The following is a 27712-nucleotide window of genomic DNA, read 5'->3' on the forward strand; positions in this document are numbered from 1 at the left end:
AGAGGGTTCTCAATGGCATGAGCTCACCACCTGGGCTCCTGACACATGTATCAAACGCTGAGAGCTCTAGGCAGGAAGGAAGTTCAACATGGTTACATCTGCTTTTCAAATAAATAAATAAATAAATAAAAGCTCCTGGATGTGAACACTGAGTCACTTAACGTAAACAAATACCAGCTTTATGACAGATCAATAACGCAGCCACGCAAAGAGACATGACACTTCGCAGGGAGCTGGGGCTGTGCTGAGCACAAACCGACCCGGTTCCTGCAGCCACCGTGCACACGTATGGCTACGGAACCATCATTTACAAAACCACAGGCGTTTTTTTTTTAATGTGTGAGGAATAATATTTCAACGGGGACGCTCTAAACTTCCAACTTCAGACTCAGCCGGAGTTGTGTGCACGAGGCACGACCCAGGCTGCCCCTACCAACAGCTGGCCGGGCAGGGCACCGCCTCCCCTCTCTGCGGGCGGCGTTCTCAGTTGAGCCGGCCCTGCGGGGTGCCGCAGCCGCACAGACCCCCCTCCGAGCCACCCCTCCGCCCCGTCCCCGCAGGGTTCGGATGGAGCAGCTCACGGGGGCGGCCCGGGGAGCGGCCCAGCCACCATGGCTGTTGTTATTTGTTTCCGGTAGCAGCACGGCACGCTCGGTAACCGCCTCCCCGGCACCAACAGCGCGTCCTCCCCGTACTCACTCGCCAGCCGCGGGCCATCCAGCCCCGCGCCGCCACCGCCGCCGCCTCCTCCGCCGCCTCCCGCTCCCAGCTCGGCTTTCTTCGGCCCCACCACCGCCGCCGCCGGGCCCGGGCTGGCCCCGTGAGGCACCGGGTATCCGGGCCCGGCGGCGGCGGCGGCGGCCGGGGGGAGGCCGAGGGGCAGCGCTCCGAGGGGAGCGGCGGGCCCCGGTCCGGCGGGGGCGGCGCCGGGCTCCTCATGCAGGAACTGGCACTCCTCGCCGTAGAAGCAGGTCTTGTCCTTGGCGTAGTAGCGGCAGAACTTCAGCTTCACGGCCCCGCCGCCTCCTCCTCCGCCTCCTCCGGCCCCCGCCCCGCCGCCGCCGCCCGCCAGCCCCGCCGCGCCGACCCCCGCCGCCGGCGGCCCCAGCACCGGCGACGGCGAGGAGCAGGGCAGGCCGCTGGGGTTCATGGCAGCCGCCCCGCCGCCGGGGTCGGCACCATGGGGAAGGAGGGAGGGAGGGACGGGGCGGGGAGGAGGAGGAAGGGGCGCGGGGACCGCCGTCACCCCGGGGCTCCGGCTGCTGGAGGGGGAGGGGAAAAAAAAAAAAAAAAAAGAGGGGGAGGCGACTCCGCTCCGCTGGGGCGGCCCCGCGGCGGGGGGCGGCGGCGTCGCTCGGAGGTCCCGGCGCCTCGGGTTGTTTATGCCATTTTCCTCTTCCTGAGCGGCTGCACGGCCGCGCCTGCGCCGGAGCGGGGTATTGTGGGAACTGCCGCCGCCGGTCGGGGCGCGGGGGCAGCGGGTGGTTGTGGCGGCCTCGGGGCGCTCGGTGCCTCACGGCCCTGAGCGGGCTCAGCGCGGTGCGTCCTGCCCCTCACAGCAACCGAGCTTTCCGGCTGTGTCGCCTTTGAGAAGTGGTTTTGCCCCCCAGCAGCTCCTTGAGGCTCCGCTGTGTCACCTGGGCAGCCCCTCGGGATGCTCTCCGGTTTTCCTCGGTCGCGTTGGTGTATTCACCCAGAATGGGGAGAGCTTTCAGGTGGGAGAGGCCTTTGGAACATATGGGGTCATGGAGGAGAATGGGAGTTAGAAGGTCCGGTGCTCAAGTTCAAGAAGTTCAACACAGCAAAGCGCAAGGTTTTGCACTTGGGCCAGAAGAACCCCAGGCACCTGTACAGGCTGGGAGGAGTGGTCCTTGAGAGCAGCTCGGCAGAGAAGGAGCTGGGGGTCCTGATGGACAAAAGACTCAACATGAGCCAGCAGTGCGCTCTGGCAGCCTGGAAAGCAAATGGGATCCTGGACTCCATCAGGAGAGGGGTGGCCAGCAGGGATAGGGAGGTGATTGTCCCTGTCTACTCTGCTCTTGTGAGGCCCCATCTGGAGTACTGTGTCCAGGTGTGGAGCCCTCAGTACAAAAAAGACATGGAGATTTTGGAAAGGGTCCAGAGGAGGGCCACGAAGATGATCAGGGGGCTGGAGCACCTCCCCTATGAGGACAGGCTGAGGGAGTTGGGTTTGTTCAGCCTGGAGAAGAGAAGGTTGCGGGGTGACCTCATTGCAGCCTTTCAGTACCTGAAGGGAACTTACTCCCAGGAGGGGAGTAAACTCTTGGAAAGGGCTGACAATAGCAGGACACGGGGAAATGGTTTTAAGTTAAAAGAGGGAAGATTTAGGTTGGATGTTACGGGGAAGTTCTTCACTAGGAGAGTGGTTAGGCCCTGGAACAGGCTGCCCAGGGAGGTTGTGGATGCCCCGTCCTTGGAGGTGTTCAAGACCAGGTTGGACAGGGCCCTGGGCAACCTGATCTAGTAAAGGTGTATGTTTGGTGGCCCTGCCAGGCAGGGGGGTTGGAACTACATGATCCTTGAGGTCCCTTCCAACCCAGGTCATTCTGTGATTCTGTGCTCACGTGTGGCAGATGAGAGGAACCCAACAGCACCTGCAAAAGTCCTGTTATCAACAGTCTGAATATCAGCCCTTTTTCCAGGTATGGTGTCCTCTGGAAAGAAATCACAGAATTATCAAGGTTGGAAAAGACCTAGAAGATCATCTAGTCCAACCATTACCAATACTTCCAGGCTAAATCATATTCCTCAACACCACATCCAAGCGTTTCTTGAACACTCCCATGGTCGGTGACTCCACCACTTCCCTGGGCAGTGCATTAATCCCCTTCTAAAAGATCAGACTGAGTGAACTAGTTATATATGCATGTCAGAAGGCTGGGAGGGCAGCAGAAAAATGCTAATAGAGGGAGAACAAAAATCTCAGCTTTCACTCTGAGGTTTCCCAAGCACTGCGAATCTTTTATCCAGAGCTTTAGTACTGTGGATTTAATGGTATCAAGTTATCTTACAAGAGATTTCATGATACACATAGGGAAATACCTTTTCTGGGTGAACTGGTTGAACGTGAAATAAGTCCGTCCAAGCAAAGACTTCAATTGTGTAGCCACTCCCATTGCTGAAGTGTATTCTAACCTGTGTTTTCAGTCTTGTGAATCTGCTTTCCCACAGCTCTTCTGCTGATCCACGCATTTGTCTGCAACTGCATACATACAGGTTAGGAATGAGGATGCAAATGGGCTTGTGCACACACAACATACATTATTTCTGCCTCCATGATGTAGTTCAGGTTGGAAACAGCCACCCTGGGTGCAGAAAGAGCTGAGATAGTGAAGTGGGCTGTGGCACATGACCCTGCCAGCTGGGGTGCACAGATAGCAGTGAGGCATACGGTATGATGCCATGGGGCTTTGCATACCTCTCCACCTGTGTTGATGGTAGTGATCATCAAACTCCCACTGAACAAGTCAGTTTGGAAGCAACCTTTGTCTTTTTGGTTTGGTTTGGTTTGGTTTGGTTTGGTTTGGTTTGGTTTGGTTTGGTTTGGGGGGGCGGGGGGGCAAAAGGGCCGGTAATGGAAAGAGGTGGAAGATGGCATGAGCCTCTTTTTGTGGCTCTGACAAACTCTCACGTTTCCTATCATTTCTGTTAAGGTCTGGGACTGAAGACTGACCTGTTGCCATTAGGACCCTGACACCTTTTTATTCATCATAATCATGTGTTCCCAGCCAGTTTTATTTCCACTGCCTGTTCCTAGTGGCCAGCCAGGACTGTGAGGAGTCCCGTCAGCCATTCAGTATCCTTGAACTTCAACTTGTGCAGCCCACTGGGCACTCCTGCTGAGTAGTGATGATGTTACCATTATTTTCACAAAGCCAAGTCCCCTGTCTATTGAAGCTGATACCTCTATGGAGAACGCTGCAGCTCCTCTCTCGGACACATACCCAGATTTATTTTGCACAATATCCAGGGAGAAAGAAAGGGAAAACAGATAAATGCCCCTGGGCCTTGTCCCAGTTTGTTTTCAAGTTATAACTGCAGCATGCTTTTTGACCCAGAAATGGGGAAATACTCCTGTATGCACATATACAGGCACAGCCAAGTGACAGAGCTTTTATGAGAGAGAGAACAAAACATTATGAGATTAAAAATAGATTGGGGAGGGGGGGAAAGGGGGGGCGGGGGAGGAGATATTAAAAAGGAAATCCTTGGGAAGGAAAGCCCTGCCAAGAGTTCTTTTCCCCAGCCAAATCAGGTTGCATGTGCCAAATAGCTCTCTCTTAGCATCAGAAACTGTGTTGAGAAAGCTCTGCCTGCTATTGAGACAGTTTCTCTTTGTGTTGACCCAAAATTAACATGTTTAGTAAACCATGTGGAAACAGATCCTGAAGTGCAGGCTGACATTAGATAATAGAAATGAATGACAATACTTTTTGAGTGATAGAGTTGTACTAGCTGTGATTTTTATTTATTTATTTTCTTTAAGGCATGGGCAAGACAGGTTTTGTTGGAAGGAATCTTGTTAAACCTACCAAGTAGTGGGGAAAATAATGCCTGAGCACTGTTGTTGGGGTGTTTTTTCTTCAACAGTACGAGTAAGTCTATTAGGAGATATTATCTCTGCTTAAAAAACTGCCCTTCCTTAATGTTACTGAAATACATCAAAGGACGTGTTTTTCAAACGTGGTTTTGCATAATATGACTTTAACCTTTCAAGTCTATCGTGGTATATCATTAGGCAAAAAAAGAAAGAAAGAAAGTTAGCAAAATGTATGAAAATGTGTGTATAATCAGAGCCCATGGTAATATTAAAAGGAATTTAGCATACGTTTTTTGTTTTATGTTGTTGGTTTGTTGTTTTTGTTTTGGTTTGGTTTTTAAGTAATTAAGCCTGATAGCTCGGGATATAAAGCAACTGGTGTCTGAATTCTAAGGGAAACTGCCACTCTTGAAAGGATTAATCTGCAACGTTACTTCATTTTTTTAGGTCTTCCTTTGAAGTGTTTGCAGCTGACTCATAGACAGTCAGGATGCTGGACTGAATGAACCAGGCCGCCGAGGCAGTTCCAATGGGTCTCTAATGTGGTACTTGGTTTTACCATCAGTACATAGAAGAAGCCTAATATTGCTCCTCACCAGATTCCCATTCATTTCACATTTCACTCAGTTAAGTTTTGAATTCAAATCAAGCAGCAAGTCAGGAGCTGACCCTGAAGTGCTCCTTCTTACACCTACAGTAATAATGTAGTATGCTAATATGTATGTCAGTTACGTATGGGGGGAGGTCTAGCCTTAGGCTAGAATTCATATTAGCACGAGCGATAAAACATACCAGCTTATGCTGGTAATCCAGCCTTACAGTTTAGCAAGGGAGTTTCCTACCTTGTGACAACTCCCACTGGAGCTGGCTTTATCTAACTGTTGCAGTGAAGGCCAGCCATAGTGTGACATAACATGGATAAAATCCTTGGTAACAGAAGCCACTGTGCCACAAGGGGTCAAAGAAAAAACCTGCTGACTCAGAGAAATGCTTAGTGGCCATTTACATGCATATGGCATTTTTTGATCTTCCCGTGCTCACAGTCCAACGTGTTTAGAATTAAATAAATACAATGGATTTTATACTTTTATTTTGGCTACATCCAGCAGATATGGACTGTCCTGTGCTAATTGCTGACATATTCCACATAAGGTCTTAAACTGAAAACAACACACACATTTTGAGACTTCTGATAATCAGATCAACTGTATCACCAGCAACAGCTTCTGATACTTAATCATAGAATCACAGAATCATTAAGGTTGGAGAAGATCACTGAGGTCATCCAGTCCAACCATCAACCTGTCCCAACCATGCCCACTAATCCACATCCCTCTGTGCCACATCTACACATTACAAACCTCCAGAGATGGTGACTCCACCACCTCCCTGGGCAGCATATCCCAATGCCTCACCACTCATTCTGAGAAGAAATGTTTCCTAATATCCAACCTGAGCCCCCAATGGCACAATTCGGGGCCATTTCATCTTGTCCTATTGCTGTCACCTGGGTGAATATGCCGACCCCCACTTTGCTACAACCTTCAGTCAGGCAGTTGTAGGGAGTGATAAGATCTCCGCTGAGCCTCCTTTTCAACCAGACTAAACAATCCCAGTTCCCTCAGCCATTTCCCATAAGATTTGTGTTCCAAATCCTTCACCAATTTTGTTGCTCTTCTTTGAAGACCATGAAGACAATCGTCCAATTAAGAAAGTTATGTCAGTTTGCATCTAAACCATAAAAAGACAAATATATTTAAATGAAATCTCAGTAGTGTCCAGTGAATACATCAGGTGTAAGAGAAAATGAAGCTCTTTGCCCACTTGCAAATTTCATTATAATGGATAGGCACCCACTCTTGGCACACATGGAGGTGTTCAGTCAGGTCGTCATCTTGCCACCCAACTGAGCACTAGCAGTAAAGGACTAGGGCAGATTTCTAGTTGTTTCAGAAGAACAAACTGTCTGCAAGCCAGTTTCTTAAGACAAAAGCTGTATGTAGATGTGCTATTGAAAGGAATGTAAAAAACAGAAGAGACATGGTCCTACTGGAGCGTGTTCAGTGAAAGGTCTTGGAGTTGATTCGCGTTGCATGGGGGGTGATGCATGAGTTTGGGATATTTGGTAGATGAGATAGGAGTGAAAAGGCTGGAATTGTTTGGCCTGGAGAATGAAGAGCTCAGTGGGGATCTCATCAATGTGTACCAATATCTGATGGGGGAAAGCAATGAAGATTGAGTTGGGCTCTTTTCTGTTGTGCCCAGTGCCAGGACAAAAAACAGTGGGCACAAGCTGAAACACAGGAGGTCATCCTAACCATCAGGAAGCACTTCTGTGCTGTGCAGGTGGTTGAATACTCAATCTGTATTTCTAAGGCAGTTTTGTAAGAGGCCAAAACTCCATTAATAGTGCTAGCCTCAGTGACTTTTCCTCCACTTCTGCAATTATCTGTGGGATTTTTTTTCTATGATTTCTTTTACATGCAATATACCTGTCTAGCTCTAGTCCATACCAAAGAAGCTCTTTCCAAGTATCAATACCAACCAAATCCATTCAAGATGTAACCTCTGGCAGGTTTCTAAGAATGCTTTATTGACATCGAGTTTATTTTCTTACATGCAAGCTTTCTGGGCAAGGACTGTTTATTTCCAGTTCCCATACCACTGCAGAAAGACTTTTTAGTCCCCAGCAAGTAAAAGTACTGCCTCAGCGGGAGTAGCAAGCTGAAGGCAATGCAACAGTTTAGCCCATAAAAGTGGATCCACTTTCTAAGGGACACAATATATGAATGTGGCAGCCCAGAGCCTGACTGCCCCTCTGGAGGGACAGGTCCAGTAACAATCCAGTGAAGAGGAACTCCTGCTGTAGGGGACTTCTGCATGCCAACTAACAATAAGCAACAAGAAGGCAGATGCTGAAGAGCTGCGCACTGGGTGAAGCAGAGTAGGGACCAGCAGCCACTGATGGCTGTACCCCTGGAGGCCTGTGTCTGTGTGTGACCCCAGAGGCCTTTATTTTTGATCCCCTGAACAAGTCATCTGCGAAGCAGCCTCAGAGCATCTGGAGCTCACTTTGAGCCTTCCTGCAGGCAGCGCTAGTTCTCTCTTCCCTGTGGGGTAAGCACAGATCCTGGCCACCGCCACACTCTCACTCTTGACACAAGTCCCCAGGTTGGGCAGCTGCTTCCCCTGTCTGGAAGAAAGCCAGATGCCACCAGGGCAGAGCCCTTACCACCACTGGTAACATCCCTCAGCCCCAAAGAGGCCCCTCAGCTCCCTGGCACACAGCCGTTTCCTTCAGTCTCAAGTCTGTGGTTCTAGATTTTGAAGAAGTAGTTTCACAGTGATGTGTGCCCTGAAGACACCACCTGCATGGCTGGGTCGCACACACTGGGGCTGGGGACAGCGGGGCATCACCAGCATGGCAGTGTGTCTGCTGCACCTACAAGGTAAGGTCTCCTCAACCCTCTCCTCGAACCTCCCAACCTCTCACTGCATGCCTTCGTACCTTGCCTTTCTTTCTCCCCTGGCTTCTTATCCATTCCTTTTCTCCTGCATCTTTTCATCCTGCTTTTCTTCTGTCTTCTGTGTGTCCTCCTCTCTGTCTTATCTCTCTGATCTCCCAGCCTGGCTCTTGTCCTGCTGCATTTCATGCCTGGGACAAAAAGCACCTAAATGCAGTGGGGTATTTTTGTATTCCTGACATATATGTATTAATACCAGCTTGACACGATCACTCTGAACAACATACCTGCAGTTTTCTGGGTAAATAATCTGAGTGAGATATGTTGAAATATGCATCTGTATCAGCAGGTTTTGTTGTCGAACCATCTAAATAGAAGGTGTGATATTAATATCTAGCAAGTGTTTCTGGTTTGTTGGAGAGAAATTGTGCCAACATTTCAACTGCTAAGAGAAAAGAAAATAACAGTTTCTTTTATCTCAAATGCCTCCAACTATTTCTTTCTGGCTTTAAAATAAATGACTCGTTCCAATCAAACTTGATCTTGCTGATTCAAAATCCAAGGCCAAAAAAATAAGTGTTGGTTTTTCTGTTGTTTTTATTATTATTTTTTCCTGGTTTCTTCTGCTCTGGTGCATTCCTGGGAAAGTTATTTAACAACTTGAGGTCCATTTTGATCTCCACATACAGGAGTAATATTTACTTCAAAGAGCAAATCCTAGATGTTATTCATTCATGCCTGACACTCTGCATGATGTACTGAAGGGAAGGTGGAGAAAAATGAAAATGAGTATTTTATGATCTCCTGCTTTGCATGATTGCTGATACTATTACTAAGTAGTAGCAGTCAAAGATGGATTTCTGTGTTTGCTTCTTGACCAAGCTGTGCTAGTCTTGCTGGCTGTATAACAGAATAAACAACAACAATTATCTTCTGGGGTTTGGTAGATCTCAAGCAGATGACTCTTCACAAGAAATTTTGATGGTAAACTGTTAAGCATTTAATGAGTTATATGTAATTTCTTAAAGATGGGTATGTTACCTGTAAAAATCCATGTAATATCTAGAGATAAGCCCTAATAGTAAGTTGACACATCATACAGACTGTATCTGTATGATGAACCATAACCATCAGAAATTGCAACACTTAGCCAGCAAAAGGAAAGGCAAACTGGAGTAACATCTGAAGGAGAATGTCCCCAGCATGTGCAGAATGAAGGCATCAGGTCTGCCTATGAATTATACACTCAGAATTGCAAAAAAAAATTCAAGAAAGAAGAAGCATCTTGTCTGTGTTTTTTGCTGGAATAAATAATACCCAGCAGCAAAGAACGTAACACCAAGAACTTTAGAAAATAACAAATACAGTACAATATATATGTAAATGCAGATATATGTATTAAAAATACCACTCCAGTTGCTCATCTTCTTAATGTTTTCTGGTTATCCTAAACAAGAGTTTGTGGTTAATGATAATATTATCTGGTGTACAGCATTAGTGGATGAGGTGGGAGGATGGATGGGAACTGAGGCAGTAATAGAGCTTCATGTTTCACAAGAGAACTTCTGTGATAAACAGAGGCTTTCAGTGACCTTTCTCACCAGAGGAATCTTTCCTTTAACAACTGCTCCTGCCCCCTTTATTCGTGTTGCACCCGCTGCTAGTGAGAGCTGCTCATGGAGTTTTATGCAATTTCAGAGCACCTGAAAGAAACAAAGCTCCGAGCTGTTAAGATCTCAGCATGGCTGGCAGATGAGAGGAAATTTTGTATGAGCAAAGACTGCAAACTCAGGCCCTAACAGGCTCTGGATTAGATTAGGTGGTATCTGATTGCACAAAAACCCTCTGTTCCTTCCACATGGCAAAGAACCCCAATACTATGAGATAAGACACCACATTCTTCCTCTTTAAGGGGAACCTTCAAAATGGGTGGGACCCAGCAGGATGCATCTGAATCCCAGCAATAGGACCCAGCAGCTGGCAGGATTTGGCCTCATCCCAGCAGTCAACCCTCTGCTCTCTGGCACTCATCTGGTGAGCAGTCCAGAGCACATTCAGAAGCTGAGCTCAACTACAAGCAGAGAAATTAAGTCAATCAGCACCACAGGGGGAATCCAGTTTGATCCTAACTATAATCCCTGTCCTGAAGCATGCAAGGACCCCAAAATAATATAGCACAGAGCTGAATCCAAGCTTCCCCTTCATTTGTTCCTGCATTTCTGAAAATGCAGCTATTGAAAGATACTAAAGTTCATGGCATAAGCTCAGTAGTGTTCAAGATCTTGTGCTCTTAACTGAAAACCTACTTAGGGTCACTACGTTGAGCTAGTTTTTCTGAGTATCACCATAGAAGTGCTCATTGCAAAAGGCAGGGATGAAAACATAAAGCAAATGCTGACAGAACTGAACTTGGAAAGTAAAACATTCACAGAGCAGAAATGTGGAAGAGTGGGAGTATAGAGGCAGAAAGTAATTCCAGTTTCGTCTAGCAGCAGTATTGTTTTATCCCAATGATCTCACATTTTTAAAAGGAAAGTGGGAACTAAAAATCAGAGTTTGGAGACAAGAAGGAGCAGCACTTCTCAAGTGGGCTGAGAGACCTTATTTCCCATGTGACTTAACCCCACTGCTAATGAGTGAAATACATTTAAGAGCTTGCTATGGCATTCTGAGCAGAAATACAATGTCAAATGCTTCCTAAAGGGATCTGTAAACCTTCAAACACAGTCAATACCCTAAAAGCTGCCGTTGTGTTTGAAGGTTAGACTCTTCTATCTTCCATGAGGAATAAGAGGTTAACAAAGCTAGACTGGTATCTGATTAAATGCTCTGTGCCTATTTCCCATTCAAAGGAATGGCCCTTCAGGCTGTCCCTGTTCACACCCTCACCCACTGTCCAGAAAGGAAAAGACAGTGTACTGTAGCCTGCTATGGAACCTTGTTTTCATTTAAAAGAGAAGTTTTACACCAGTGGGATGACAAGTGGTATCATTTCACTTTCCACAGTGTTCTGTTTTCGTTTCTCTCTGGGCAGATCCTTTTCTCACTGTTGATGAGATGCTGGAAATGTCATACCTTTACCTTTTGGTACTTAACTAAAGCAGCACTTGCTTGCAGGAAAGCAGTAATTCCACAGATACTGGTAGAAGTGCTGGAGCGTGTCAGGTAATGAGCCTGGAGTACTTAAACACATAGTTCAAAATAAAAAGAGTTACAAAGCAAACTTACTTATGTCATTAACAGAGGTCTCTCTCTGTTTGCTTTACTTCAGCATTGTCTATCCAGCTCGTTAATAGCACAAACATGTGCCATCCCTGTGAGCAAACATCCTGTAGAAAATGCTCAAGAACAAGGACAGCTCAGCACCACTTGGTAATTAGTGGAGTAATTCTGTGGCAGCGTTGCTCCAGTGCTTCTTTACCCAAAGAATTACCCCTTCATTCACAGAATCACAGGATGGCTGAAATGAGAATGGACCTCTGGGGGCTACCTGGCCCAATCCCTGCTACTGCAGAGGTACCCAGAGCAGGGTGCCCAGAGCCATGTCCAGGTGACTTAGGAAGGTCTTCCAAAAACCAAAAAGGGATATCTCAGCAGACCCAGTTACCCTTTGTAAACTGGATTGTGATTGGCTGGAATGGCACAAGCTGTGGGTTTCAGTGGGCTCCCTGCAGATTAGTCACTGTGGGGTCAAGGTCCAGCTATATCTATCTGTCACTGATCCAGCTAGTCCCATGCAAAGCAGACAAAATGAATAACAAGTAAGAGAACAGTTCAGCTGTTTGAGCTGAGCTTTTATCTGCAACTCACATGGTGGGTACATAGAAAGTTTTCTTAATGAAATGAGAGGCAAATAAGAATTTGAATACAACCCTGTAGCTCTTCCTCAGGTAACCACAAACCAGAAGAGGCAGGACAACTTCAGTCTTCAGCATTTGCTTCGTGCTAAGGCATAACCGTTTTCAGATTAAAGCCATGAATTACAGACAAAAAACTGCCGGCCGCGGCAGGGGCGCCCCCTCGTGGTCTCATGTCCCCCCTGCGCTTTAGCGAGTCCGCGGGCACCGGGCGAGAGCTTTATGCGAAGGGCAGGTTTTTCCCTGTCTGCGTACGTATAGGTCTCTGTGAAATCCTAATTCAGTTTATGGCAACAAGAGGTCTGGCTGGCTGCAGCGAGAACCAGATTTCTCCTACTGCATTCGGCTACGTTTGGGACGGACGCTTAAAGTGTGGAGTGTCTGTGGTGTTGAAAGCTTCCCCAAATCGCTTCTGCATTTAGTCTTGATACACAAAGGCAGTCTGCAAATGCACACCCATATAGTTATGTATTTCTACTGCCTTCTAACCAAAAAATCCCACAATCTTTCTGTTTTGTTATGTCTTATTTTCATTAAAATGGTTACCCCTGGGCAGAGAGATAGACAATAACTTTTGCTTTCTACTTCTGTTTTATAGTTCTTGTTATGACAGCCGTGACTTTCACTTCTGCAACGAATCAAAGCACATCTGAGATTATGTGCGTGTTTATCAGACAAAGGGACGGAGTTTTAAGGACAGAAGAAACATCAGTATCTTCCAAGGTAAGGGAGACATCTAAGACGGTTCTTCAGTGGATCTGCTTACTTGACACCTCTTCCTTTAGCTAAACTTAAAGACTCATTAGTCTGCCATCAGCTATCTGAGTGCCTGCAGAGCTTTCCATTTGCAATTCACCATTAGCAGTATGCACTAGTGAGGAAATGAATGGTGTGCAGTCACCCAAGCCAAACATTCTCTGCCCAGTGAAGCCCATGAGCATCTGAGGTCTGTCTGGATTCCATGATGGCAAGTACTGGGACAATGAAAAACATTCTGGCCCCACCTTTGCATTGAAGTCTCAAAAAGAAAGTTTTCATTGTAGTTATCTGTCCTCCCATGATTCTACAAGAAGGGAAGCAAAAATGAGAGCAAAGCATACCCACTATGTGAAACTGTAATGTTTCTGGCTGAAGTTGCTCTGTTATGGCCTTTCATAGGGAACAGAATTAACTAATGCAACGTGAATCCTATTAGGCTTCTTTGTGTAGTAGAATTCAACATAGAATCATAGAATTACTCAGGTTGGAAAAGACCTCAAAGATCATCAAGTCCAACATATTTATGAATGTTTGACAGAAGGAAAAAAAACAGGAGTATGTTGAAGGTGTTATTTTAGTTCAATATCTCTTTACATTTGGGAACTAGGAGGCACTGTTAATTTATGAAGACTTTCCCAGAAGACCATCCTTTGATGACATTTGAATATGAAATGGAAAACAAAGCTAATTGCCACTGAATACACAACAGTCTGTTCTATTGTGTTGCAGATCTCTAATATTTTGGAAGATCTTGAGTGCCATTTGAATTCTCAGGGTGCAGAGAACATATATGAACCAACTAAAAAGGTGGAAGCAAATGTGTTTGAAGATATTGAATTAAGAGTAATAATGAACATTTCAGAGATCATTTCCTGCCACTGTTTTTTTAGAGAAGTCCAAGCATGTGAGCCTACATTGGATTCAGATAACCAGTAAGTCAAGGAATGTACTGAATCAAAGAACATGGTAGGGATTGTTTCTCTTAGGATACAAACATACATTGTGCATGACTTTGTTTGTGTATGATTCCATGTTATACATTAACTTTTTAAATCCTGTCATCAATTGAAGGTAATTGCCTCCAAGTGCAGGGCTTCTGGGATGGGACTGTAGGTAGAGTACTTCCCTGTGAATCTCTCCAGCTGTTCTAAGTCCATCCTTCCCAGTGCTCAGCTTTAGGCATGCACTTGGGTACTTGTGCTTGTAAGGTCCTGTGGTGCTGCATGGGTAGGAAAATAGATGAAAACACTTTGGGGTAAAGGCTGCCATGTAAATAATGAGTACTGTTATCTCTGAATACCTTTTCATGCTGTCAAGCACAGAGCTAATGGAGTATATACTATTATTGTGACTGAAGCAAATTACCTTCCAGTTAACAAAGATGACTTTATCTCCTGTTTTGTAGGTATGTTATTTCTTTGTCTTTTTCTCAAATAAAAGAAACACAAGCTGGAAAATACACTATCTCAGTCATCAGTAAAAACAGCAATTACACCATCATTGTTCCTATTCTCATCCGAAGTAAGTATGTCTCAGACAACAGGATTCTCTCCATCAGCAGGTCTCAGAGGAGAGGCTTGAGATCTCTTGAGATCGAGAGAGATGCATGGAGGCATCTCTCTTCCCAAACGCCTCTTCTCATCTGCTGAGCTCATGCTGGGTGCCACTTCTCTCACGTTACGTGTTTCAAGCACCTTCTGAGGTCTGCACAGAACTTGTAGCTGTCTTCAGTGGTTGAAGTCAAAACCACAGACTGCTTTACTGCATGCAAGTTAACTTTCACTAGCTGATAACAAGCAGATGAGCAAATGAAGATGTAAATGTGCAATAGCCCTCTGCTCTGAGAGATTTCCCTCTGTGCCAAAAGAGTTGGATAAAAGGTGGTTGTTGTGTGCTCCCAAAGCTTGTGGGCTGCCTTTTTCTTGTATGTGGATTTATTTGTTCTTAGTGGTCTCAGAGTAAGATACACCAGCCCTACATCTGCTCAGCACAGAGATGCTGGCACTGTAACTGCTGAGACCAGCAAGACATGGCAGAGCTCAAACAAGCTGCAGCTTTGCAGATTTGGTTGAATTTCCCCAAGGTCCACACAGGGGACATCCCCGAGGATGGAACAGAATTCAGTTTTCCATTTCCTAATAGAGTTGTCCGAGAAAATATTTTTCAAGACTTGAAATGATTTCTCTTTCTTTTCTAACAGACAGGAAATGACATTTTGTTTTGTCTGGAAGGGCCCACATCTAAATGCAAAACTCACAGATTTTAAAGGTGTTAAGGAAAAGAAAGCAAAAAAATCAATCCAAAGAGCTGAAACTCTGACAGAGTTGTTAAGACTAAGCCCCTTTAGAGGACGATTAAATAGCAAGCATTATTACTTGCCTTGTTTCTAATAAACTGTGACTAGTCAACATTTAATCAACATTTTTATGCCTTCTTTATTTGATTTAAAAATATTTCTTCTAAGTGACTTTTTTTCACTCTCAGGTGCCTGAATTGTCACCTCCAGTTTCTCCTTATTTTATCTGAAGACCTACTGGGTGTCCCAATTACAATTTTAAGAGCTTCATTGAAAGGACAGGGTATTAAACTTTGATTAAAATTTACTTTTAGTACCACGTCAATTAGGCTTTAGAGGTAAAAAAATGTTATTACTTGCACAAGCGAGAGCAGTTCAAAACTGTCTCAGTAAAGATCTTTTCCATATCAATGGCTTGGATTGCGCTATCTGCTCCTGTGAACCTAATGCTATAATTACTTCTCATAAGATCCTTCACACTAGATGTGAACCCTTCAACTGAGATGTGACTCTCTGTAGGTAAAGAAAAAGCCCTCTGGGCCAAGCTTATAAGAGAGAAATGAACAAGATATTAAAAAGCCAAAATTATTAGTTTCGCCTTAATGTGTCACCTTACCGGAAATGAAAGCATGGCTCTAAAGAAAATGTCAGTCTCTCAGTTGGAAGTTGTAATGTAAGATGACCTACGTGGAGAAGCCTGCTGCTGATAAGGAGTCGTGGTCCCCTGCTGTTCCTCCACTGTGTCTGACTTGCATGCAACAATCCTATCTGGGACTGAGATTTTGTAGTCTTAACAGCTGCTCCACCAAAGGCCAGGGGCTTGGGATGTGGTTTCCAAAGGTGTCTGTGCTCCTTCCCATGGGATGACTGGTAGCCACATCCAATTAACACCAGCACATTAACACCAACATAACAGCAAGGTGTCAGCCTCAGGGTCATTATCTGGTGCAGGTCTCTGATAATAGTCAATTTGTTCATTTAGCAAATAAAGACAGAAAAGCCCCTGAGACCAACCCTCAATATGCTCAGGGCTGAATCATTTCATTCTCCCCCAGCAGTGAAACCTCACGGCGTAAGTTTCATCTCTCTGTGACTTCATGTACTGTGAGATAAGCAAGGCAGTGTCTGCTCGATAATAATTATTTCAGCATTTTTAAACCGTTGCATGATTTTTAACAGGTAAACCGGGCAAACCCTATTTCAGGATATCTGAAAAACTGGATGTAATAGAGTGCGTATCAGAGAGCTACCCCCAGCCCTCTGTGAAGTGGACATTTTGCAAAGCACGTGGAAAGAGGTATGGCACAGGTTTTTATGCATAATGAACCTCTAGACCGAGAGCTTACCAATTTCTGATGAGGAAAGGAGAAACTTTGTTCTGCTGGGTCTGCCTGGAGAGTTGGCTGTAGAATGAAGAACTTTGGTCCATGTTTGCAGAGCTGCACACCCATGTGTCTGCATGACTCACTGCTGGAACTTTGGAGCACATATTTCGTAGAAATGTTGGCTGTTGCACTCTTTTGGAAACCTCCAGCACTTGGCTTGGAAATGTTGTTCCAGATTTTGGCATCTTAATGTTACCAGAACAAATCTAAAGTATCTCCTTTCCCTCTAATTTTTTTTCACTTTAAAAAGAAATATGCTTGCATTAAAGCTGGGAAGAAGTCATAAGGGATCGTATCATTTCCTATCTAGATGATTTTTTCTCATTCTATTAACATATTTAATTGATTCCTCAACTGTTTGAATGTGCTCAAGTAAGCAGCACATAAGCTCAAAGCAAACAGACCTCAGTGTGTCTCGTACCCTGGCCATAGGGAATACCTTTCTCTGCTGTGTGGCAATGTGGGATCTGGGATTTCATTTCTGCTGGATTTACAGCAGTTTCCATCATCATGAATACAGGGATGTGATGTGAAAGCCCAACCTATATGATTTCTCTGTTTAGCTATTGAATTACCCATTCATGCACCATTTTCAGAGTATTTGGGGGATTTCAGATCATTCTTATGCCTAGGCTGTGACATTTTTATTTTCTTATCTTTGCCTTTCCTAGTTCCTTTTATTTTGCTGTGTAAGATCAAATTTTCCCACTATTGTTTGCATATTCTCATGGCTTGGAGATTTATCAGATTTATTCGCTTGAGGTTAACCAAATAAGTCAGTGAATAACTGTGCTTGTAATTACAGCTGCCTTAATAAAATGCATGAAGAAAATGGAGAAATAGATGGCATACAGAAGGTACAATATGAATTATATCAGAGTGAATTGTTTGAAACTTACATATGGTGCTGTGCAGCTAATGACCTGGGCAGAGAATGCTCCAGTCTCTTCACTATAGGTAACTTCCCCAGAGGGTTTTTGTATGTGTGAGCTGGATCCTGCTGCTGGAGTTGGTTGCACAGCTTGCCTGAATTCACTTTCTGGACTAAGTTGTTTGTAACCACTGGAACAAATCTATCAGTGAATGCAATTGCTCTGTCTTGTATTTAATCCTAAATCGTTACAGCTATTTTGTGGTCTCTGTAAACAGCCTCTTGCCTTTTCTAAAGAGCTATCATCCATTTCTGCATGCTTTTAAGGCTCTGTTGTTGTGGATGTGCTTCAAAATATCCTTAAAGCATAAAATTTTTGTTTGTTAGTCTTTTGTTTTTTTTTTTAATAAGCCTGACTTGTGCTAAACGCCGTGCTGAACCATGCTATATATATACAGCTTGTAGATCATGACAAGCATTTGGTTTGAGATATCTAATCTACCAGATTTCCTGATTTCATGGTTAATGAGTAATTTTCTCAAATTCTAATGATCATTCTAATATGATAATGGATGTCTATGCAGCATTAGAAGAACAAACATAGATTTAAATGAGTATTTTTCTAGGCAAAATCATAGCTGTTGTTTTGTGACCATGCTTCATTTTGTAGATTTAAGTCAAAGACCAGCAGCACCTTCAGCTGAGTTATTTCTCAAAGTTGGGGAGCCATTGCTGATCAGATGCAGAGCTGCTTATCAGAATTACAAATTCAGAATCAATTTATCTTCTGAAAACAAAGAAGCACAGCAGGTAAGAAACCAGTATGTTTTAAAACAAGCAATACTAGGCACCATCAGCGGATTAAAAGGAAATCTCTGTTGACATCCAGAAGTACCGGTTTGAGGGGTTGGAGTACCAAACAGACCGCTCAGCCATTCGGATCCAGTACATGTTTACTTCAGCAGCGAGAAAAGGAGACAGCGGACGTTATACCTGCTCTTCTACAGCTCATCCAAATCAAACTGCTTTGGTTACTGTTTTAGGTAATGCTAACCCCAGTGTTAATTTTGTCCCTGGGCTGGCTGTTTTGCTTTGTTTTCAGTATAGTAGTTCCTTGCTTGCAGGTGTGTAACACATGTTCCTGGTGATTTCTAAGAACAAATCCTGTTTACACTTAGCAACAGATTAGGAGAGCCAAGAGATTAATCTGAACTGAGTCATTCAGGACCCTGACGATAACATACTTTTTTCTTTCCAAATTGCTTTCCAAATAACTCTCATTAAAAGACAGCGCTTTTAGAGGTGAAATGAACAGGCACCGTTGGGAGGTTTTGTGGTTATTTCTTGATGCACAGGCTGAGGGTCAACTCATGATGTTGTAGGAGACTCCAAACCAGTGTGACAGAAAGCCATGGCAGCTTTTTGTGGGGACACTAAGCTACTGGCAGCTTTGCCCCGGGGCTTCTGGGCATAGGAACTTTTATGCTACCAAGTCATATTAAGGCAGCTACAGAGCATACAACTAGGAGAAAAGCCTTTCAGAACACACCATTTTTGGAGCTGGCAAAGAGTATTACGAGCATGACCTGTCCTTGTGTTCAGGTATTAGTGCTCTGTGTATGAGTTTGGCCACAGTCTGGAGACCACCAGCTCAACTACTCAACTACTATGGTCTCATCTACTGTGATATAGAATTGTTCTGTTATGACTCCACCCTGAGTTTTGGAAAGTTGTAGCCATAACCTCGGTCTCCTCACCACATCCTCCATCTGCATCTGCCTGGTATGGAGTCTCTTACTTCATCTGCAAGCACAGTCCCTTCAGGGGCTCATTGCTGCAACACAGAAAAAAAGCAAATAGAAAGTTTGCATCAGGTCTGACCTGGGTCTAGTAGGAAGCAACCAAACAATTGCAAGTCTCTTGGAGGTGACATTCTCACCCAAGACACAGAACAAAAGAGAAAGATCTATTTCATTTTCTGGCAAGGGAATGACTGACAAATGGCCATTTCTGTTTGCTAAACTATTTAGGGAAAAGAAAATTTGCAAAAGAATTCTAGTTCAGTTACCTGTGGAACTAGTAGCAGAATGAAAACTTTTGCATGAAGTGTGAACAGTGTGCAAAGAGATCATGAACAACCCATTATGACAGAGCTGGCAAAATGCCTCACAAGAGACATGCTGCAGCTGTGGTGGTAGGAAGGGAAACCTGAAGCTCCAGAGACAACTGCTGCTTTGTTACTGGCTGGTCTATTTGTCTTCTGCTTCTCAGGCACTGAAGTGAACCATTCTCCTAACACCGAGCTACCCAAGGACTGAACATTCAAAAAATCTCAAATATACCAAAGGAAAATTCATCCTACTTAGGCAACATGTTAATCTAAAAGCCAACAGTCCTGACATTATCCCATAACAGCTCCAGCAGCAAACCTATTTCTCAGGTGGAGATAATACGCTAACTAGGCATAGGTCTGGAAATAAGGCATAAAAAGGAAAGCTGTAGCCTGGGCAGTGCTGCTGAAGTCAGTGCTGTGAGCCATTTTGTGACAGCTATGTGTGGAGTTGGGCTCTCCACCCCCAAGATTCAGACTCCCCAAAGCACACATCATAACTCTGATCTTAGATGTAGCTACTGTCAGAGTTTGCAATGCCTAAGCTTGGGGTGGTAGGAAGTGAGACTACTTGCCCTGGTGTCTTCATAAATGTCTTTTCCAGTGTAATATCCCCTTTTCAGCTTCTGCCTACTTTTGAACAGGAAGTTCTGCAATGATTTACAATAACTGAGTGTGATACCTGGGTAGGGTAAAATTCTCCTCTTTTTCTAGTACCAGAGCTCATTTCAGAAATATCAGCTTTGATCCCTAAACTCTTAGGTCTAAGCATCATATGATAGGAAACACGTGAATCACTCTCCATTCAAGGTTGTAAATTTGTAACTTGAATTTTGTTTTTATTTCATTTTGACCCCAGTATGCCCAAATATGGGGGTTGTACCCTGCTTAATATCACTTTATACTTGTGAAACCTCTGCAGACTCCTTGGCTTTGCTTTGAAAATATCTGTTGAATTAATGAGAGGAGATGTTACTTACCTCACACTTCCCTTTCCAAGGTTATACATGGACATCACATGTAGCACTTCTGATGTGTCACAGCTTTTAGCTTAATATATTAATGACAGCCATTGCCAGAGCGGGTCGGTGCTGGCACACCAAGTTCAATTTCAGCAGTTATACATAAAGAAATTTCATGTATGTGTGACAGGGTAGCAACCTCTGAAATGCCTGGTGTCCTACTTTCAGACCGTCACTGCTCATGAATCTGCACCTATAGCTACACTAGGATCGGTGGTGATGTAACTTTACCAAGCAGTTGGGACACTTTTGCCTAGGGATTTTGTCTAATACAACTACACTGATGGATGGCCTTCTGGTCTCCAACACCTCATAGCCAGACACATCTTGCTTGCTCTTTGCTACTTGATACTTCAGCAGCTTATCTCATCCTCCTCAGTTGGTCAAATCAGGCAGGGTGCTTAGACACTAAAAGCTAAACAGAGATTGTGCCAACAGCTGCAGCTGCAAGGCTTTGTGTTCCTGCAGGTCTTATCTTCAGTTTCAACCAGTGCTGAGTAAAGAACTTTTAGCAGCATGCAATCTGAATTTGGGAATATGCAAGATGTTTTATAACACTTATGAAGTTTCAAGTAGCAACAAACAAACATAATAAAGGCTGTGGCACGAAAACTTTGATTCCAGCCCCCAAAATGTCAGCTCACCTCTCTATCATTAAAAATCATGTTCATTATTTCTCTGGCAGAAATACCCTTAAATGTACCAAAATAATAATAATAATAATAATAATAATAATAATAATAATAATAATAATAATAATAATAATAAGCTAATAATTAATGACTAATACTTCTACAGTGCATTTTTTTCACCATGTGGCTGATTTAACACTGGCATGAGTTTCCCATAAGTCCGAACTCAACCGGACACAGGTCTAGACAACCTTGTCTTGTTGGACCTCCTCTGAGCATCTCCAGAGCTCACTAACATCTATGATTCTGTGATATTCACAGAGCTGATCCTAGCTCTGCTGATGCCATTTGGACTGTTGCCTCCCACATATGCCTGTTGTTCAGTCTCTTGGGGTTGAAATCAATGCAGCTCATGAGACATCTAGCCCCAGCAGTGACTTAGGTTCCTCCAGCAGACAGTGGCATGAGGCAAGTATTTGTAGAGAACACTTCAAGACGTCTTTGTTATCTTCCATTCTAGGATGGGATATATGCAGAAATGCCCACCCCCCTACATTGAATCAGAGGTCCAAAGTCACTTAGGTGGGTCACTGAACTTCAGATAGCTCCATTAGGTGAGACCAATCCCACGCAAGCAAGGAAAGCACCTGCAGCACATGTTCAGTGCACACCTTCACAATGCTTTCGCATGTTAAAAAATAATTTTAATTTAGATGGAGAAATAAGTGAGCAGTTATAAGATTTATTTACAAAACTTTCTGCTCATTTCACAGAAACAGAGACTACTAACATCTGTTTATGCTGGTGGTGCCACATGGTTTTATTCTGTTAGACACAGCTGTTAGCACCCGTAACACACACCTAAGGCAAACAAAGAAACAATAGTGGAGTTACTGGACCTGAGGTTCTGTAGGGTGGGTAGAGCAGAAATGGTCTCGTCTGACCATATCCACAACTCCAGCAGATATCACACAGTCTCAGAGCAGAATGCAGTGACATCACCGCACCACTTCACTTTTGAAGCTTTATCTTCCTTTGATTAACAGGATGCCTTCTGTGATGTAACAGGGTACTTTATTTTTCACTTGTGACAACTGAAGCTAAAACACAGATGTCAGAACTCATTCATTGAACAGTTCAACCTTTTTAACATAGTATCAATATTATCTTGTTTGGTTTTTTTTCAGAAAAGGGCTTTATAAATATTACCGATTCTAAAGAAGATTTTGAAATCGGTGATGAAGAGTTTTGCTTTGAGGTTAACTTCACAGCGTATCCACCAGTTAAATGCGTGTGGCTTTTTTCCCAGAGAACATTTCCATGTAGGCAAAGTTACAGTGAGGATGGACGAAGGTACTGAAATGTTTCGATATCATTTCAAATGTTTTCATTTCGTGTCTTATTATTATCCATATTTTGTGCTCTCTTTGTATTTTTTATATGCTTTATCAGGCGATAAAGCCATGTTAACTAATGGTAGTCCAATGGTAATTTGGCTTCCAACAGCTATTTGTTTAGATAACCTATAGAATCTCCTTATTATCCATGAGATAATAAACACATTGGTAAGTTATGCAGCTTTTCAGATTATATACATTTTGCCATTCTCCTCTCTGACATAATTTCTCAGTTACAACACCTTTGCGGTACTCACACTGGATCTCAAGTTCTGTATGTTCCCCTTTTGTCATCCTGTCCTTAATGATGTTCCCAGTATCTTTGCTATTGCTCAAATCAAGCCTGGGGCCCTGTAGTTTCCCAAGCTGCCTTTAGATCTGTTCAGCTCTGTCTGTGCCACAGAAACACACTGTTCTGCTAATTACCTAGGTCATGTATTCTTCCATTGTTGCAAAACATGTTGTGAATAAACCCGTTATTTATCTACCTTTTCTGTTATTTCCTAAAATGAAGTTCTGGCACAAGTCCCGTTTAAGGCTAATGTTTTCTCAATTCCCCAGGCTTTCAAATCTCTTGATAAGATTATCTAATTTCCTTCAGAGTTTCTTTCAAAGTAGTCCCATACTTTCAAGGTAACAGCTCTTATTCACCTTACTGAAAATAAAGCCACGCTGCCTTTGTAAAGCATTAGCTTTAAAACAAAGCAAGATGTAGGCAGATGTTAATCTACCCACACCAATTTCCTTACATATTCCTATCGTCTCCTAAAAACCTTGTCACAGCCTTGATTTTCACCTTTTTTTTGCTTCATTCCCAAAGTATTTTTGATACATCTGATCATATCCACTAGCTTCTCAAGTCATCTTCACAACAGACTGACGTATTTGTTGCATCAGAAGGATACTGGAGTCAGATCTCTGCATGTTTCAGAGATAGTTCAGTGGAGATCAGTAAACTGTCATATCCTGGCAGTGACCCAAGGAACTCTGTCCCTGCTGATAAAGTGAGGACTGTCATCAAACTTTGATAATGCCGGTGACTAATCTGCATGCCTGATGTGGGCTAGGCAGGTCTGTTCTTTGTGGTCTGATTTTGGAAATGAGGTCTCATGGGACAGCCGTGAGAATTTGCTCATCTTTGCCCGATAATACCACATTTACTTGCTTAGTGGCTCTCATGGACTTGTTAGGAGTAGGAGTAATTTTTCCTTAGACTCTTGGCAGCTAGTGTAACTCGATCCAGATAAGAAGGTGCTATGGCATGAGCCAACAATAACAACTTTGAGAGATTTGACGTAGCTTAGGTAACCCATTAATCAGAAGAGAGCAGCTGCTGGTGGCCTCCATGCATGCGTCACCTCAGACAACCTCTGTGGCCCAGTGGGGCTAGGGGACTGCTCCCACCTGTGGCCCCACACCATTGGAGCTTGCCCAGGAAGAGCTGAGGGTTTTGTTCAGCTTGGTGTCTCTAGAAGCAGTAAGGGGAATGAAGTGAGGGAATTCTGGCTACAAGCTGTAACACCATAGGTCTGAACGTAATTTCAAAGCAGAAGATCTCTCAAAACAGCATGAAAAACATCAACACATACCTTAACGTATTCTGAGTCTAACTTTGCTCATTTTAGTCAACTCCTGTGTAATCCCATCCCACACTTCTACTTTACTCCTTTCATATCCTTTTTCATTTCCTGTTTTTCCCTTTTCTGATTTCTGTCATTTCCTTATCAAGCTGTTCTTCCTGATTACAAACCATATTAAATTGTATTAATTAACTCTGACCCCTTCTTTAGCTTTTGATTTCAAGTCCCAGTGATTCATCTCTCTGTCAGTGCCCTTATGTTTTCACTGATTGCTTCAGAATTCCCATTTTATATCTGCTTTTGTTGCCTGTGTTCTATCACACTGATGATTTTCACTTCCCTCCTAAGAGCAAATGAGTTTTCACATACATAATAACTTCTTTTAGATTTATATTATTTATTTCACGTCCCCATAGACTCTCAGATATCTAAGTCATTCTTTTCTAATGATTTTCTCATTATTTCATTAGGGTTTAATCCTTCAGACCTAGGATTTCAAAAGCACCAAATGGTTTGTGGTTTGACCTGCCGTTGAGGCAGCTTAAAAGGGATCTGAGCTCAGAAAAATCCCTTGAGTTCCAGGGACATCTTTGAGGCCATTTCAGATGAAGACATTCAAAATCCAGTAACTTGATATGGACATGTTGCATTCATCAGAAGGCAAAATTCCTGGTAGTTTCTGTGTCAGTTTTCTTGCATTAGAATTATGTGATGATACTTGGTGTCTTAGTTCTTGCTTGATATCATGTTTAATGAGCAAGATCTTGCTTTGTCTTGCTTTTTCTATTGCCAGTATGGTCTTTTAATGTTTACTTCCAACTCCCTGGAAAAATAGAATCATAGAATATCCTGAGTTGGAAGAAACCCACACAATCACTGAGATCAACCACTGGCTCCACACAGCACCACCCCAAATCCAAACTCTGTGTCTGAGGGCACTGTCCAAATGTGGATGATCTGCAAAAGATGACATTTAAATCTACCAATCATTCTGATAAAAATAACCTAACCAAAAGGACAAAAATAGGACACTAACATTGTAAGGTGATATATTCCCCTCTCCCTGTCTCTTCCTCACTCAATTGGTCAGTCATGCCTCAGTCTTTATTTCACTGTAGTCCTCTGCTAATAATTTCTTCTCAGGGACTTCTTAGAGCTCTCCTTCACTGTTTCCACTGTCACAAGCATTTTCCTGCAGGTTTGGGTCTTGGGTCTTGGTTTCTTACCATCCATTGGGCCACAGGCTATAGTGGTTAACAGAAGTCTGCACAGATTTCTTGACTCTTTCTCTCATTGAAACAGAGTTTCAGATGATGAACTCATTTCCGAGTTTCCATTAGACATTCTGGTGTGGGGAGGTTTATCTTGTATGATCCTAACTATCTCACTTCTCTTTCATAATAGTTCTTATTGTATCAGCTAAACACTCACATGGAAATCCTTCAGAGAGCAGAGAACTTGAATCTTTGCTGATCTTAGCATCTGCACCAGGATGTGTCATACAGCTTGTCTTCCAATGGTCACAAAATTACAACCCTACAGCCCAGATGCACACAAGGAAATGTGAAAAAAATAAATAAATAAATAAATAAATAAATAAATTGCAAGGTGAAATTAGTACTGCAGGGAGAAAGAAATTCCAAGACATTTACATTCTTTCTGGATTAATTTAAACAATTTAGTCTAGATTCATCATTAGAAGGTGTTGAATTGTTTCAAAGATGTATATTTTTTAATATTAGCTGCATCTAGAACCTGTTTTCAAGACAGCCTTTTGTCCTTTTCCCCCCTTTTCTTTGCTCCACAGCATTTCATCGAAGTTCTGCAGCCATCATCACCGTTCTGGGATCTATATATTTTATGCTGAAAATGATGATACGGTCGTGACGAAAAAATTCTTTTTGTACGTGAGAAGTAAGTGAGAAAAGAATCCCTGTAACAATGTGGCCAAATCTGAGAGGGAGAACATTGATCTCTCAATCAGGGTTTATCACTGATGCAAATGGAGGTTACATGTTGTTTTTCACTTTTGCTGTGGCATACAATAGAAGAGATACAACTAAATATTCATTGTCTCCATCCATTTTGAGCTTAGGTGGCTTAAATTTCAGAGTGATCTCTGCCTAGATATTGAATTCTATGATCTAGTGATCTCCTAGTGAATGAGGGATAGCCCGTTGACAGTGTCTCCCACAGTATTCTTCTGGAGAGCTGGCAGCCCACAGCTTGGACAGGTACACTCTTTGCTGGGTAAAAAAGCTGAGGGATCTAGAAAACAGGCCTGATAAGGAGCAGCTGACAGAGCTGGGATTGTTCAGTCTGGAGAAGAGGAGGCTCAGGAGTAAGCTCATCACTCTTTACAACTATCTGAAGGGATGCTGTGGTGATGTGGGTGTTGACCTCTTCTCCCATGTAACTAGTAATAGGGATAGAGGGAATGGCCTTGAGTTGTGCCAGAAGTGATTCAGGTTGGACATTAGGAAATAATTCTCAGAGAGACTGGTCAGGCACTGGAATGGGTTGCCCAGGGAGGTCGTGAAGTCAATGCCCCTGGAGGTGTCCAAGAAATATTAAGATGTTATACTAAGGGATATGGTTAGTGGGAAATATTGGTGGCAGGTAGATGGCTGGACTGGATGATCTTTGAGGTCTCTTTCAACCTTGGTGCTTCTATGATTCTATGAATTAAACTGTATTTTGCTTTTCAAAGAAATCAATATACTTGAGTACCTGAGCATGTCTTTGAATATCTGATTTCAAGATCCACAAAGCCAGAGTACGTCTCTTATTTAGATGCTTTGAGTTAGATATTTCGACCTCATGTTCTCCATAATAACTATCTGGGAGAGTTTTTGGCCTCCTTTATTTCATGACAGAGCGCAAGATGACCTGAGTCTTAATTTAATGGGTAGAAGTGAACCACTGATAATATCCCCACAGCCAACATAGCAAAAGGTGACTACCAGCAGGAAAGGTCAGTGTTCAGTTATGCAGGGCTGGTGAAAGAACATCCAGCTTGGGGATAGCTTTGTCCCAGCTTTAGTCCAAGTGGATATATTGTGTGGAGTTAAATATCTTCACATAAAGGACGGACGAATTCTCCATTACATTTCCTCTTAGCCATGAGCACCATGCTGGGGTCATCCAGGCTCACGGAGAAGATATGTCCTTTCTCCACCTTCTCCACACTCAGTGCCTGGATTTCAGTGTGAAGAGAATCATGATTTTGCTTTGTTTTCTTCCATTTTTAGTAATAAAGCTGTGGAAATGAAATGGTAAATACCAAGAGTCCACTAATCAAATCAGAGAAGGAAGTTATTCTCTTCTTCTCCGCTTAGTTTACTGTCAACAGAAGGGACAAAATAAGAGAAATTAGTCATATACTAAAAATAAAAAATAAAAAAAAAAATAAAAAAAGAATAACATTTCTAAAGAAAACCACAAAACCTAGGAACCCTTTGAAATACAGTGGCTGTATTTTAACCCTACAGAGACAGAACATACATGACTCCTGGAGAGCGCCAGAAACACTCATTAGGTGGTAGCTTTTTGTGGTTAGTTTATGTCTTTCTTTTTGTTTTGTTTTGTTTTACTGAAGACATTTGTGAGTTAGAGAGGTTCATGAAGGCTGAAGCACCTCAGACATACCTGCCTGCAGCTGAAATGCGTGCACAGTCTTGGTTGGTGTACATGGTTATCTCTATTCTGAGCCTTGGTTGTAGCTTCAACCACTGCTCCATACTGGAAAACTGCAGAGCAGCCAACTTCATGCACATTT

At 43.4% G+C, this 27712-nt stretch overlaps 2 protein-coding genes across 30 annotated transcripts in view; one reads left to right on the top strand and one right to left on the bottom strand.

Annotated features, from left to right (window-relative positions):
- The window catches only part of PAN3 (poly(A) specific ribonuclease subunit PAN3), a 73297-nt gene extending 72135 nt beyond the window's left edge, over nt 1-1162 (bottom strand). For 13 of the 15 annotated variants that reach the window (XR_004305969.2, XR_014942175.1, XR_014942176.1 and 10 more), the window contains exon 1: nt 700-1162. Coding sequence is in view for 11 of the 15 variants with exons in the window: in XM_015852068.3 (XP_015707554.1) it covers nt 700-1150 (451 nt within the window). In the remaining 4 variants the exon portion in view is untranslated. The remainder of the gene's footprint in view (nt 1-699) is intronic. The other 2 variants (XM_085536320.1, XM_085536326.1) reach the window with 2 other exon arrangements.
- Nucleotides 1163-1582: 420 nt separating this feature from the next.
- Nucleotides 1583-27712, top strand: part of FLT3 (fms related receptor tyrosine kinase 3) — a 35039-nt gene continuing 8909 nt past the window's right edge. For 4 of the 15 annotated variants that reach the window (XR_014942171.1, XR_014942172.1, XR_014942174.1 and 1 more), the window contains exons 1-11: nt 4199-4616; nt 5009-8010; nt 12481-12605; nt 13371-13573; nt 14047-14162; nt 16117-16234; nt 17128-17279; nt 17864-18003; nt 18083-18236; nt 22145-22310; nt 25742-25848. Coding sequence is in view for 8 of the 15 variants with exons in the window: in XM_085536311.1 (XP_085392437.1) it covers nt 7908-8010; nt 12481-12605; nt 13371-13573; nt 14047-14162; nt 16117-16234; nt 17128-17279; nt 17864-18003; nt 18083-18236; nt 22145-22310; nt 25742-25848 (1384 nt within the window). In the remaining 7 variants the exon portion in view is untranslated. Of the gene's footprint in view, nt 1716-2474; nt 3238-3674; nt 4617-5008; nt 8011-11059; nt 11398-12480; nt 12606-13370; nt 13574-14046; nt 14163-16116; nt 16235-17127; nt 17280-17863; nt 18004-18082; nt 18237-22144; nt 22311-25741; nt 25849-27712 lie in introns of those variants that run through there. The other 11 variants (XM_085536314.1, XM_085536313.1, XM_085536317.1 and 8 more) reach the window with 9 other exon arrangements.

The sequence above is a fragment of the Coturnix japonica genome, chromosome 1, assembly GCF_054131305.1.
Source record: "Coturnix japonica strain WE chromosome 1, WE-NBRP24, whole genome shotgun sequence".
In the NCBI taxonomy this organism is placed as follows: domain Eukaryota; kingdom Metazoa; phylum Chordata; class Aves; order Galliformes; family Phasianidae; genus Coturnix; species Coturnix japonica.